This window comes from Drosophila takahashii, chromosome 2L (genome assembly GCF_030179915.1).
Source record: "Drosophila takahashii strain IR98-3 E-12201 chromosome 2L, DtakHiC1v2, whole genome shotgun sequence".
Classification (NCBI taxonomy): domain Eukaryota; kingdom Metazoa; phylum Arthropoda; class Insecta; order Diptera; family Drosophilidae; genus Drosophila; species Drosophila takahashii.
In genome coordinates, this window is record NC_091678.1 from 14,927,268 (window position 1) to 14,942,496 (window position 15,229).

Here is a 15,229-nt window from a genome sequence, read left to right on the forward strand (position 1 = left end):
TCAATCATTGGGCTAATCAACGGTTGCTAATGGCGAGGGAGAGCGAAAGGAAATATTGGAGGGGGTCTGCGGTAATTGCAGCTTGTAGTCGGTGGGCGTGGCCTTCGTTCCCAGGGTTTTCTCATTAGACAACTGCTTAATTGGCTTCTGCTCCTGCTCCTGCTTAAATGCAGTGGGGGAGTTGAAAACTGGGGGTCCTGGAAATTCCTTGGGGGCATTAATTGGATGTTTTCGGCTGATCGTTGTGGGTTGTTCGCTGCAGTTGCTGTTGCCATGAAATTCCCTTGGAAATTGACTTTTTGTGGCAAGTGAAAAGCGTGCCAAAGCTAATGCAGTTGCCATTGTGAAATGCCGGTCGAAAGAATGTTCGTATTTCCATTGCACGCCAGACAAACTAAGCTGCAACTAAGCGGGGCATTGTGCAGTTGATTGAAACAGTTGAGGGATTCGTATCAGGGGAACTTTGGAAGAATCCATTGTTTATACCCAAGCAAATAATATTTCTAAAAACTATTTGAATGGTTCTTATATATTGTGTTAGTCATTAAATGGTTCAATTATCCTTGGACTAACGTTTCTGCTCTTACCATAAAAGCAATCATACATTTAGAGCCAATAATCATAACTCATGGTAGATAAATGTGTTCTCTGGCGCAACTACAACCCACTCTGGACTGCGGCTCCTCCGAATCGGAATTGCCACATTACAATTCATTTATATGTGGCATGCTTAATGGCATTCTCTCGCAGCGTTCGCAGCCATTAATCAGCATTAAAAGTGTCAACAACAACTGAAGAGGCAACAGGAGTGGCAGAAACGGCCCGAAGAACTCCTTGGCAGTATGCAAAACAAAAAGGAAAAAAAGACCGAAGAGCGAAAAGCTCTCATAAATAGCTGCCAAGGCGCTGGAGAAAGGCGAAGAAAGGAGAAGAAGGGCTCCTCTTCACCTGGTGAGTGGAAAACGGCGTAGTCATAAAGCAATCAGCAGGTGTTTGTCATATTCCAGGGCGAAGCCCGCTAGCCTGTGTAATTTATTCCCCATCGCAAGTTGATAAGACTTTCCCTCCATTGGTTTTTCTTCTCTTTCACTCGTTGTTGCTATTGTTGTCTATATAGTATATACCACACAGGTCGGTGGATTTTACCTGGGGAAAGGGCAATTGTTTTTTGGGGTGGAGTGTGGGGTGTCTGGAGTGGAAGCTTGAAAAATGTGTGCAAGCTCTCCCCGTTCGGAAAACTTTGCCGGCGGAAATTGTTTCCCTTTCGTCAAACATCAAGTTGAGCCGGAACCTTATGAAATAAAATTAATATTTGTCTGGCATAAACAACGTTATTTGATATATTTATATTGGAAAGCCATTACAAGTAGATTTATGAAAGGACTGCTTGGAAATATGTATAACATTATCTCATTTTATGTAGTACATATTTTTGTATAGACATTGGATCTAAATTAATAATAAAAAAAATTTTTTTTACTTTGTACCAAACATTTTAAAATTATCAAACTTTTGCGTTTAAAGTTTGTTTTTTTGACCGAAAAGCTTTTGTTCTAAATGTTTTGCATTTAAATGAAATTGAATAAGCCGCTAATCCAATTCAGTGGTCCTTCGTTGGCGCAGTGGGCGGGGCTTCGTTGGCGGCACAAACAAACAAAGGTTAGGCCAAAAGCCAGAGGTGGTCGAGACCACAACGAAAAGCAGCAGTTGCCACTTCCATTTCCACTTCCATTTCCACTTCCTGCTGTTCTCATTGTGTGTGCCAGTACATACTGGCAATTAATTTGCATGCGCAGCCATTTTAGAGTTTACACTCATACAAAAGAGAATTCTGGAATTTCCCTGGCCAGTTGAAATGCTCGCCACACTCCTTGGCCGCTTTCCGCTCGATGAAAACTCGAACGTTTTCCCGGCTGTCATTTTGAAAATCGTATCTAATGCCTGCATGTGTGCTTAATGCCGCGCAATGGGGCATTGGGGAAAAATGCCAGAGAGGATTTTCCATTTATCCCTGCTCACCATCACTTTCAACCGAGTTCCATTTCGCCAAGTTAATCAAAGTTTGTGTTGCTTTTGTCGCAGCTTCCTTTCTTGTCCGACATTTTGGCAAGGAAGTCAGTTTGCGGGCAGTCAGCCAAAAAGCCAAAGAGCCGAAAAGTTGTGTGCCATCAATGGTGGAGAATTAACGAGAACTGGAAGAAAACAGATCGCTGCGAGCTGGAAAAGCCAATGATTTGGCAAAGTTTTCATCACTTTACAAGCGATGAGAATGCATTATTTAAGACAAGAATGGAGGAGTTGAAGGAAATGCAAGCTAAAGAAAATTATTTTGTAAATTTAAAATTTAAAGAAAATTTTCTGGCAGAATGGATACCGAAATTGGTAAAAATATTGCTCTGAAAACACGATTTCTTACCGAAAAATAATTGTACTCCCATCTCAGTACATCAATAGCCTCGATTACTGACAGCCAGCAATTTATGATGCTTCGTATCGATGGGGACAATTCGAAAACCAGTAAAAATGTACCAGAAAAATATGAAAATTTAGCTTGATTTATGGGCACTTTCGAAATTGATTGGCCATATATGTACGCCAAGTAAATAAATGGAAATAAATCTGCTGATTTAATTGAGAATAAAGAATGACGGGTATATGGAATAATCGTGTTTTATGTTTGTAAAGTGCCCGCGATACCGAAACCCGAATGCAACAAAGATTAGAGAAAGCAGAATGCATCCGCTGTTCCGGGGAAAATTTACAGCGCATAATAAACCGCTGGCGAAAAGGGGGCGTGGTGGGAGGTGGCCATAAACTGCCGTCGAGCGGCAGTAAAATATGAAATGCCATAAAGATATATGCAGAAAACAAGGAGCCCTAAACCCAAACAGCCACAAAAGTAACATAATTTTCCGCATGAAATGCGCTCCAAAGCGTTTCCCATATTTTGCAGCCCAGTGTCTCATTCTGCATTATTTATACACAGCACACATCCTGTGGAGCAAAAAAAAAAATGGAGAAGCGGCCACAAATAAATTGAGAAGAGCCAAGATTTATATGCGGCACAAGCGAAAGAAGTTTTCGAGTGGAGCGAACTGAAATTCATTATATGCGTTGTAAAGTAAAACTTTCTCCTCTGGACACCTGAGCTCTATGGTTACTGCAAAGTTTGGTTGAAAGAACGGCCAGGATACCAACACACAGGACGATACGTGCGTCGTCCTGACCAAACATTAAGGTGAAATGTATGCGCCTGGAGGTATGCAACATTTTGTCTACGACACCCGAACGGCCGACAGGATGGCAGGAGGACGAAACAGGACGAAGCGAAACAGAACGGAACGAACTGAAGGGAAATTGCGGGCAGGAGCTTGTCACGCACGGCGGTTTCTGTGGCTCCAGCACGAACCCATCCTCGTCCATCAATCATGGGTTGCAGGAGTACCCACACACATACTACCAAACGAGGTTTCGGGTTCCATTTCGTCCTTACGTTACGTTACGTTGCCTCTCTGCCTGCAACAAATCGGCGTAATGTGCGGTGTTTGCTGCACTTAACGAGTACATTCTTCGCCCACCCAACAAATCATGGAAACCCCACCAAACCAAACCGAACCACCCACCATCCTTTGGCTCCCAATTTGTGGTCAGTCTTGTGCAATTGCGACCATCAATCAGGATCGCTTCGATACCGCTCTCAAAATTTAATTGACTTTGATTTTGCAAAGTTTGACGTATGTCAATGACTGATGACCGTCTAATTTGGCCCGCTTTGTGTGCTGATTAAGTGACAAATGTTTGATGTTTCGTGAAATGGATAGCGATGAAAAAATAATCAAAAGCCAGCTGGACAAATTTGAAATTTCTTCCTTTGACGTTGGCCCTCTTATATATTTCGATAGCCTCTATGACATTTTTCTTTTTCGAAATGTATAACCAAATTTCATTTTAAATAATAATTGACTTTGTGGTTAGACATTTTATAATTGGAAATATTTTTTAATTGGCCGTTTGCCTTTGCGATTATTCCATCAACTTGTGGTTGGAAAATAGGAATATATTCCTGGTGGATTATTATATTAGACAGGAATTCGATAAACAAACTTCTCAATAAAGCGGAATAATTTAAATTTCATTCATAAAACTTGAATGAAAAATATTTGAACTAAATAACTAAATTACACAGAAAGAAACCTTACCCAATTTATTTGAGAAGCAATTAATATTTTTTAAAAATAAATAAAGTTGAAGTGTTAAAAGCTTAGGAATTTACCACATATGTGAGCACATTAAGTAGCATTACCGAAAATTACTCTTCACATCCATTCCTGGCAGCTTCTGAATTCGTTATCATATACGCTTTTGTAATTAACACCTCCAAATTAAGAGCCAACGTGACTCGGTAACAAACTGAAAACTGATGCTCGAGATTCTACCAAAAAGAGGGAATTATGTAGAGAAATAAACAAAAGGAAATGCGAAATGCCTAATTGAAAAGAGCCCCAACTCGACGTGTTGCAAATTAGTAAACAGAGTCTCAACTGCAGATTGGCAAATCCGAGGGGAGGGGGCAAAAGTGGGCGTGGTCCGAAAAGGGGGAGGGGCAGGGGTGGTAACCGACTCTAAAGTCGGGTGTTAAATTATTTATGAAAGCCGCTGGCGATGCCGCCAACGCACACATTTAAAGCCAGTTTGGGCCACATTAACTCGCAGTTGAGCCACCAAGCCGGATGAGTAAGTGGGATGGAGAGATGGAGAGCTAAGGCAGCGCAGATTCACTGTGTGCCAATTAATTATTCATAATTAGCTGCTGACTAAATGTTTAACTAAATCAGAGGACGTCTGCTGCGTCCTCAGTTGGGTGTTTATTTAAAAGATGACATTAGAAACGCAATCCGTGGGGCTAAATGTGGGGTCTTCTGCTGGCTGGTTGTTTGCCTCTGGGTTCAGAGCTAAATTAAAAGCTGGCCATTAGAAGGCAGCAGCGTTAATTGTGATTTATGGTGCAGGTTGCGCTCCTGCATGGAAAAGTTTTAAATAAAACATGAGACTCCCGTACATCGCTGGGAAATGTACGCCACAATAATAACACCCAGGCCGTTATCGGCAAAAAAACTGATAGAAAAATTGAAAATGATAGAAAAAATTCTATTCATACTGAGATACATTTCCTGAAATCGTTATGAATGTACGGGAAAAACAAAAGGCATATTGTTTTGCTTTGTTGGAATTGAAACGTGGTTTCATAATTAAAATTCAGATTCTAAAGTTGAATAGTTAAGGGAAATGTTTCAGATACCTGATTCAAATTATTAATTAAAATGATGGACAAACAACAAAAATATTCCATTAAGATATTCCCTACAAAAAATCTTGTATGCGATATAATTTAAATAATTAAAAAGTATTTAACTAGACATAGTTAGAAATTCTTGAAAATTATTCATGTGTTTTTTCTTAAACAGCATGAAAGAACAAAAAGATTTAGATAAAATTTTTGTTATTGTTTGTTTTACTAAGAATGTTTTCCGCAGTTGCGAGATAAGAATTAAAAAAAGTTTTTGAAAACCTTTTTCCATTTATAACTTTTCGAATCTTCAAAAAACACATTGAATCACAAAGTAGAATGAATCATACAAATATTGAAGCAACATTCTCTACAATTTCGAGATAAGAAATGGCCGAAATTTAAAATATTTTTATAAATAATAAAAGATATTTGGATTTGGTCCACAATGTTCCGGATGTTTTGAAATATATGAATCATCAGAGAATCAAAATTCTATTGGAAACGGCCTTCTTTGTGGCTGTAAATATTGTCAATTGTAAATAAGATAGTTCCTACTAAAACTTAAGTACCTACAATAAAATGTATTATTTTCCATTTAGGTACACAGAGAAAATTATACAACATTTTGATGCCGTTTTCTTGTAAAAACGTTTTAAAAATAAAAAAAAAAACATTTTAAAAATCCAAAGTAAAATACAATTTGTATGAAGCGTTTTAGTTATTAACATGTTTCACTCCTGATTTTGCACCTAAAACTTTTTATAATTTTCTCTGTGTATTTAACTAACAATAGAAGTCCAGGAAAACAAAATCCAACAAAGATTTTTTTAGAAAACAACCAAAAATAGCTTTGTTAGTATTCCCCTTCATATTTTTTTTTTGAACCGTGTTCGCTTCATTGAATAGCCAATCAAAATAAAAGCGATGGCAGGACAGCCTTCAGAAGTAATTGCGAGGAAAGAAGGAATTTGTCATTCAGTAAAACCAATTTACCGACGGTGGCCATTCGTCTCCTTCGCACCTTTTCAAGACCGTTTCACAATCCGTTTCCAGAGAAATTTTCTTGTAGCGAAGTGAGAATTTCACTTGACGTTTTTGTCCCCCCTTTCTGGATGGTCGAAAGGGGGAAGGGGGATGAGGGGGCCTGGCTCCGCTCATGTCTAGCCGCTGTCTACACAAGGGCATACACACACACATGGACAGACCGCACACACACATACACGGGCTTAAAGGAAGGGAGTCCTTCGTCCTTCCTGAGACGACTCAGTGTTGTTGTCAGTCGAAAAAAGCGAACCAACAACCAGAACAACAACAACTCGACAGCTTTATATTTGTGTAAATATTTAGCAAACAAGCGGCAAAAATTCTTGGCCAACTCAGGTGTTGACTTTTAGCACACGTGTGCGAATATTTTGCGGGCCGTCACTTAGGAAATGTGAAAAAAGTCAACTTTACTCTGGTTTCCAGTCTAGACGAGATGCAAATGGTTAATGGGGTCGTAGGTCACACACAGCACACAATCACACGGGGCACAGAAAATAGCACAGTTTCATCTTAGCTTATTCGATTTTTCTATGGTAAAATAGCACTTTCTATTCTTGATTTCCATTTTTCCACACTTATCACTGGGTATCTAATATTTTAGTAATATTCTTGGCATTTGGTTTACTCACTCTGCTATGGATTTAGATAACGGCCAGCGCTCCATGGAGGCCTGATATTTCATATTCTCGATTTGCTTCTTTAATGCGTCCCGATCCATGTTTTGTAGAGCACTGGGATCCATGGCGGCTAAAATTTATCCACATACCACCCCTGCAAAGAGCAAAGCGTACGTGAGAGCTTGAGAGAGCGTGACTTTGGGGGTATTTGTGAGCGGAGAGCCCTCTGCCATAAAAGCTGCAAAGGCCTCCCCGCGTTTTGGGGGTCTGTTGTGTGCCAATTCGGTGAGATGAGCGGTGACAGGGTGACTTTGGGGCGAACTGAACCGGAATCTGGCACCCTGTAGCCCCGAAAAACATTTCCCGGTACCCAGTTTGGCAGGCCATTTTGGAGCGGCGATTGCGCAGAGTAAGTAACTAGTAGTAGAGAGGAATTTTAACAGTGCCGCCTGAAAGGCTGCCATAAACTCTGTTGACTGTTCGCAGGGTGGAAAACATTTGTTTACAACCGAAAAAAGCATGGGGGAGAATGTGTAGGAAAAATCCAGCAGGGCATAAAAAGGGCGCGTCCCTTGGCCAAAACTCCGAAATGCAAATGAAAAACGAACAGCTGAGACTGCTGCACTGCCCCTTTAATATTGTCGCATTTTGGTCCGAGTCTCTAGCCGGCTTATGTGTGGTAATTTATGAAACTTTCTTTCCGCCGTGTTTACCCAGTTAAAGTCGTTTTGGCTCCTCTTGGCACCCATAAATAACCCTCACAAAAGGGCGTGCGATGAAAATCCTTGGAGAGCGGGAAAAGCGGGGGCGGAAAAACCAAGAAGCATTTTGCGTGCCCTTAGACAATTAGTTTTTGCTGTTTACACTTTGGGCCGGCGATAAAGAGAACCTTTTGGGGGGTGGATTCGGACAGTGATGGAGATAATGGGCGAGATAAAAGGCAAAAGTTTAGATACTTTGGGGATGATAAATTGAGGGGATGCATGGGTTAACCAGAGAAGCAATTTCAAGAATAAAGCATTAAAGTTTAAGGTTTAATCAAGCAAAAGTGGGTTAATAAGCCTGTAAAAAGTTGACAATATTTTAAAATTAAAACGCAAATAAAAGTTGTATTTAAATTTATAAAAAACAATGTAATTAATTTATTTTAATTTTAAATATCAACATAAGAATTACATTTGTGTTAGAAAACAGAAGCCTCAAAGATAACATTTCCATAACAAATCTAGCCAGGACACAAACCACCCTTTAACATACTTAACTTTAACAGTAGTTAAATATCGCATGCTATATTAAAGATAACAGACTGCTATCCTAAAAGAATGTTGAGCTTATAACCACCTAAATTTCAGTAAAAATAACTTCTTAAGACCCCTAAATATGAGAGGAAAAAACCAGCGATCCAAAAACTCATCGGTAGACAATCAAAAACTAATACAAAACTCACATAAAAAGCCGCAGAAAGCGGCAAAAACAAGGAGAGTTTTTCGATATGGGCCACCACAAACGAAAAGAACTATAATGAGGAGCAGGACCCAGTGAAGCGACTGAGGACGCAACATGACAGCCCAAGGATGAGGATGACACCGGAGCACAGCTGACGCTTTTGTAGGTGTAACTTTAAATACAAAAAAGGACGAACTGGCCAGCGCCACGCCCCCCTCTCAGCTGCCTTTTTCCTGTCCAGTTTGATACATCATTTTTTGTCGCTTCGCTGGGCAACTTTGACACAGGTCCTGTGTCCTCGGTCCATTGTCTCTGGACCTCTGTCCACGGCTTGTTTGCATCTCCTTCGCAGTCAGCCCCTCAGCTCCTCATTCACCCACCGAAAGAGCGACCTTCCTTTTCCACAGCTGTCAGGCTGCTAAAGGATTTTAGGCTTTAACCCAATCTGCTACTGCCGCTTCAACGGAAAAGTTGCTCCTCTCGACAACCGACCTGCGGGTTGTTTGCCATTTTTGTTTTGCCAGCCAAGCTTAAAGCTCAGGACCCACTCTGGTGACACTCTTGGCCAAATGTGTTAATGGCAAAATTGTTGTAAAACAGCTCAGATTTAATATAGCCAAAGTGCAGGTCATGGGGATTTAAGGGGAGGTCGGGGGAAATGTTGGGCCTGGGAAGTTTATATGGAACATGTATATGTCCCTGGCCATCCTGTCCGCCATGTCCTGGCACATGTTGACAGCACTGGCCAGCAGGAACACTAAAAGCTTTAAAGTTGGTTTAATTAAAACTTTTCAAAGTTGTCCCACCAAAGGGATTCGATGGAAAAAAAGGAAGGGTATTCCCTTTCAGTGACAATGCTCCTAACTGCTTGGATATGGTAGGAGTAAAAGCGGTGAAAAGTTTCGGGTTAATTGATGAGTGACTTTTACACATTTCACAAATCAAAGATCTCAATTAAGGGAATAAACTGTGTAGTCATTTAAAGTTCTCTTCTACCTTATAAAATATTTATTTCTATTCATCTTGGAAATAATACAAAAAGCTGAAGCAACAATCTTAATTAAATGAAACCTATTACACTTTGGAGATTATTTTCATGTTATCTCTTTATGGATAAGTACAAGCTCAAATTTTAATCTTAATATAATCATTAAACAAGCTAGCTTAAAGTTTAACTTACAACTCCTTTGTGCTTTCAAAAACTTCTCTTAATGAGTTAAATTAAGTGGATTTTAGTGGCTCTGCTTACAAATGCACTTGGCTTCGCTGGAATTTCCCCCAGCGAATTCCAATGTACTCTCGTAACCCCTGGCTGCCCAAGTCACCAACTAATCCCTGACATCATCGTTTCCACTTAAAGTGCAACACCATCCCATGGAAAGAGTAAAGAGAGTGAAGGGGGAAGCTGCCACCGAAGAGTCCCATTTAACCTCGATGGCAAATCTTGAACGTAAAACTAAACTAATTGCTTCGAGCTATTGCCGCCATCGACTATCCCTCCCTAAGCCCCCGTTTTGCGGCTGTCCTGAAACCCAATATGATGGCAATGCGCCATTAAGCACCGATGCACCAGTAGCAAAAGCGAAAGCAACCCAACTCGACTGAAAAAGTAGCAGAAATTTGTCTGCGGGCGAACGATGCAGGGGGGGTTAGAAGGCGGGGGTGAGAAAGTCAGCATGCAACGGACATAAATCGTTAGCAAAATGTTTTTGGCGGCTACAAGCGGCAGCCACAAACCAAAGTATTTTCCCCCTATTCCTTTCGCCGCTCAAGTGTTTCGCGTGTGTGTCAACAGGCGTTCAAGTTTTTTGAGACCCCCTCTCATAAAGCAGGGTTTCTGGATGCGACAAGGACAACTGCGACGAGTCGAGTGATTCCCCCTTCCCAGAAAAGAGAACAAATTGTGGGGTTTGCCGGAGAAGTTACTCAATCTACCCATGGTATTTGCCTCGTTAATAGATACCCTCCAAAATGGTCACTTGCCATTTTTCCACCAATTTGGGCATTTCCTTGGGCCCCTTTTTGAGCCTATGTTACAATAATTGGCATTAGCCCGAGTGTCCTTCGGTCGGACTGTCCTTCGGAGGCTGCCTTTGGGGTGCGGGAAACGATTTCAGCTTGTTAGCTTAATTTTAAATGCGGAAACTTTTCGCCCGACACAAAATACTTTGGGGCATATTTTCATTGTTGGCCCAAGAAAATTGTGAGGTGAGCGGAATTCTAAAGAATTTCGCAGAAGAAAAGTGTGTAAAGAGGAATTAACATATATAAAGAGGAGCAGGACGCTCTAATTGGATGGCAAGGAATTTCTACTGGTAGAAAAAAAATAGTCTATTGTAGACATTTAAAATTATGTAAAAGACTTTCCTAAAAATTATATTTATACTAGCTCTAGAATTTCTTTAAAGAAGTAGGAGAAATGTTAAAATATTATTTTTTCTAAAAATTTACTTAATTAGGAGTAAAGTAGTGAACTAAATTTTCTAATGCCACTTTTATCTATCTTTTCAGATCATCCACTTCTGGGACTTCTCTAATTTTCACCACCGCTATCAAATCACAATCATCTAAACTTATTTTCATTTAATTATAACTTGAAAGTTGGCCAAACTTTTCGCTATGTTGGGTTGGCCAAATCGCGTTTGTCACGTTTTAAAGAAGCAATCCAAACATAACAGGACAAATATTTATCCAGTCATTAGCGACGTTTCATTCGGTTACCTTTTTGCGGCTGCAGACACTTCAACAAACTAACACTAAAAGTGAAACAAAAACTGAAGTTGTACTGGGAAAAAAAAAACTTCGGTTAGAAAAATAAAAATTAATAAATAACTTTAGAGCGGAAAGGAATAAATAAGAGCATATCTAAACTAGAAATCAATTTCTCAATTATATTTTTAAAAAAATTAAAGAAAATACCTTAAGATACTTCTTTCTTTTTTCACAGTTTAGCTCGCGATGGGGACAACAATTTGTCCCAAAGAACTTTCAGCTGGCAAACTTTTTGGCGGGGTTTATGAAGGGGAGGGGAGCTTGGCAGAGTGTCGACAACAACTGACAAGAACCGCAAACAAGCGACCAACTATGAGTTGATAGAGCCGCGATTCAGTGCGAGGAGCCACCATCGCCAACGAGCTAAGCAAACCAGCCCGCACATTTTGCTAAATCAATTTGCAGAGCTAAATAATTAAAATACATCATGATGACGTTCGGTTTTGAGGTCTTGCAATCTGTTGCCTGGCCTGGATGTTTGGTGTGGGTGGGTCAGGCGACGCGTGGGTTAGCCTGGCTTATTAGCAGGCTTAGAATGCGTTAAATTATGGCCAACAATTTCAAATTTACCCATGGAAGTGAGGGATGCGCAGAATTCCCAGCAGTGAAAGCAGTGGGATTACCAAATTAAAATAAATTATTTCGTACTATAGAAAAGATAAACCAATGTATACATTTGTGCCAATATATATTAATTGACCTATTAAAATTTATAATATTCTGTGAGCTATTCGAAACTTCACGATGCTGTTGTTTTATTATTTTTTTGAGAACATTTTTGCATCCAACCTGCTCTTTAAATGTATTTATTTTTATCTATTTAATGTGCCTAATGTTTAATATATTGTTTATTTTAATTGCGTATTTAAACTATAAATTCGTGTCAAACAAATATTTTTGTATAGGTTTTGTAATATTCTGAATGTGATGCAATCCACTTGCTCTTACAAATTTTTATTTATTTTATTTTTCATGAACATAGGTATTTAAATCTGTTGACTTGAAATAGATTTTTTTTAAATGTTTCTTATGACTTTTTACAAAATTATTTTATCGTTAACTTTAGACTTAATTGGAAATTATTTATAATCATCTACAATATTTAGCTAAAAATTGGACAAGATAGCATCACTAAAACGCACTTGCTCTGGCACGCACAACGCGGCGTATGCGTGATTTGATGATACCTCCCCCAAGTTCGCCCGCCCGATGGCCACGTGCGCGCGTCCTAATGAGGATTTCATAGCACAAGGTAGAGATTCCTCTCTGCACCTTAAAGTGACTGAGGCATCTCGAAAACTTTGGGCCAGTATTTCTTTCTTAAAATCACATAAATCAAACGATCCGAATGCCTTGCCCAGAGGCTATTAAATTTACGACCCGACCTAGGCAAACATCGTTGGGGGATGGTATCATTTTTTAGCCGTATCATTGGCGCTCTGTTTGTTTATCTCTCGTTCGCCTGCCTGCCTGTTTGTTTATTGTTGTTTGCCAGCCGTTGATGCCAAGTGCAGAAAGAAAAAACAGAAAAAACGGCTACAAAAATGCAATTAAAATCGTTTCATGTGACAATTCAGTTACTATCTCTGCCCCTCTGCTCTCACTCGCCTGTCACTGTTTGTTTGGCTTTGGCCCGGCCTGTTAATGGTCGGATGGCTTTCCCTTTTTCCCAGTGCTTCACCCTGGCAGGTGAACCCAATAGCCCATCGCTCTGCCAGACACAATGATGAATAGTTAGGCGGAAGATGGAGATGCTCGATGGACAAGCGATAACTGTTAACTGCTTCACTGAGTGCACAGTAAGACGAAACAAAGGGGCAGATCGTAGGGATGGGGAAAAGTGCAGGACTAATGAGACTTTTTCATCGGGCCAAGGGCAAACTGTCTAAAGTGAGTGATGTACAAAGGAAGAACTGAAAAACTGCATGAGGCTACGAATGACACTCGATCTAAGCTTTAGTATCCTATGAACTCAATACCTAAAAGGTCAGTGAACTGAATATTAGTGAATATATAAGCTCATATCTTCCAATCTCTTTCAATCAGCTTAAGTATCTTAACAAAACAGAAATAGAGTTATTAAAATTAAACTAACAATCTAAAAGGCTCAAAAAAATTATAAATAAATCTTTAATTATAATTAAAATTGTTTCATTTTATAAACCTCGGCTTTCATCACTAAAAACTTCGGGTGAGCTTAAAAACTTGACCAGTCCCCTGGGAGCAGCACATAATTTCCAGATAAGTACGATTCCCAGAGTGAATATAAACATGCTTCGCCCGGACTCCTGAAGCAATTATCTTGCAAATTTCCTGCTCAAGATGCAAGCAAACTGCCGACACGCAAAAACTACATGCATATCCCTCAGCACTCCGGCCGGAATGTGAGCCGGAAGGAGGCCCGGGGGAGCCATTGCCATAGAGCGGCAACAAAGCAACTAAAAGTATAGCTTGAGACAAAATTAAATGGGATGCCGGGCAGAAAACAAAAACCTCCATTAAATTTGCATTAAAATATTCAATTTAGAGCGACGAACAGAGAAGGTAGTGCCACTACTACCATTCCGTCCCCTTGGAAAAGGAAGCAGGAGCAGAAACGGGACAAGCTCATTTGCACATTCAACAAGGAGTTGCTTCTGCGGCTACCGCCCACCTCCAACCCAACCCCCCCCCCCCTGCTCCTTGAGAGCTTCAAAGGCTGGCGCCCAACGGATGACACGAAGGCAACTTTCACGAGATGACACATGCTGCTCAGCTGGCTGCTCGCCTCCTCTATCGTCCTTTCCCCGATCTCGATCCTTGCCTGCTCCTGTCTGCAGCGCCTGCTTTTATGCTTTAATTATTTGCAGCATGCAAAGTTAAGCCCTCGCACACCCATACACACTCGCAAGTAGACCAGCAAGCCCGCACACACTGGCAAACATTGGGCAAGGTATTAAGTTGTAAATATGTAAAAGTGTTCGCAGCTGCCGAGAGTTCCTCATTCATTTTGCGCTCTTTCCTTTAATACCCAATGCTCGAAAAGAATTCGGGTATATTAGGCACAGTTTTAATTTAAGTATAGTAATTTTAATTAATTTGCACTGAACATTTTAAAATACATTTTGCCGGTAGCGAGCATAAGGCCATAAAACCAATGTTTGTTTATAGTTTTTCACTATAAGTTAGCATTAGATAATAATAATAATGATAAACATTTGGCTGGACTTTAGAAACTCTATTTTAAAGACGAAATTCTATAAAACATAGTCGCAAATATTTTAAAATTTCGGAATTTTGAAAATTGTCTGTTGGTTAGGAGATTTTTCGATGGTTAAGAACTAAATTTCAAAACTTTTTAATTAGTTTAAATAATTTTTTTCGATTATAGACAATTTTGGTAACTTATGATTTAAGTTTAAAAAGTAGTTAAGTGAAAGGGTGATTATTATAGCGGGTTTATACAAAATTGGAATTATTTTAATGAGTTTAAGAACAAGCGAATGTCATATTGCAGGTTGTACCGTAGTCACAGATTCTACATATATTAAAAGTGAAACGCTCTTCCATTCCTCTTTCCCTGCTTTTCAGTGCGTTGCGTATGTCAAAAATGAATTACATTGCAGACTGCAGCTTGGTTTCTTCGCCTGTGTGCATGTGTGTGTTTTTGCATATTTAAGTGCGCCACAAAGTATGCAGCAAAGTACAACAAACAGCTGCGCGGTCGCTGGTTACTCTTCGGATTTGGATGTGTTTTTCTTTTCAACAAACACAGCGTCAAAACACAGACTCAAACACCTACACAGCCACAAATTTAATTAATGTATATGCGATTATATGGAAAGAAGTCGTATGAAAAAGGCAATCAATTAGCATTAAAACAGCGGTCGGCACACACATACGTTGACATTTTGTTTTATATTTGTGTGAGTAATTTGCACTGGGCAGCTCATCGATGTGTGTGTGCAGACCGCTGTTCTACGTTATACATGTGCGAGCAGCGCGGCGGCAGAACAAAACCCTATGCTCACTTAATAGGGCGCTGCCGACCGCTGCATTAAAAGGATACAAGACATTGTGG

General features: G+C 40.0%; 1 protein-coding gene across 1 annotated transcript in view; it reads right to left on the reverse strand.

Annotated features, from left to right (window-relative positions):
- Positions 1-15,229, reverse strand: part of Ggamma30A (guanine nucleotide-binding protein subunit gamma-e) — a 40,589-nt gene that overhangs the window by 14,848 nt on the left and 10,512 nt on the right. The window contains 1 exon segment of the mRNA XM_017150814.3: positions 6,964-7,105. Coding sequence (XP_017006303.2) covers positions 6,964-7,076 — 113 coding nt within the window. The 5' untranslated portion in view covers positions 7,077-7,105.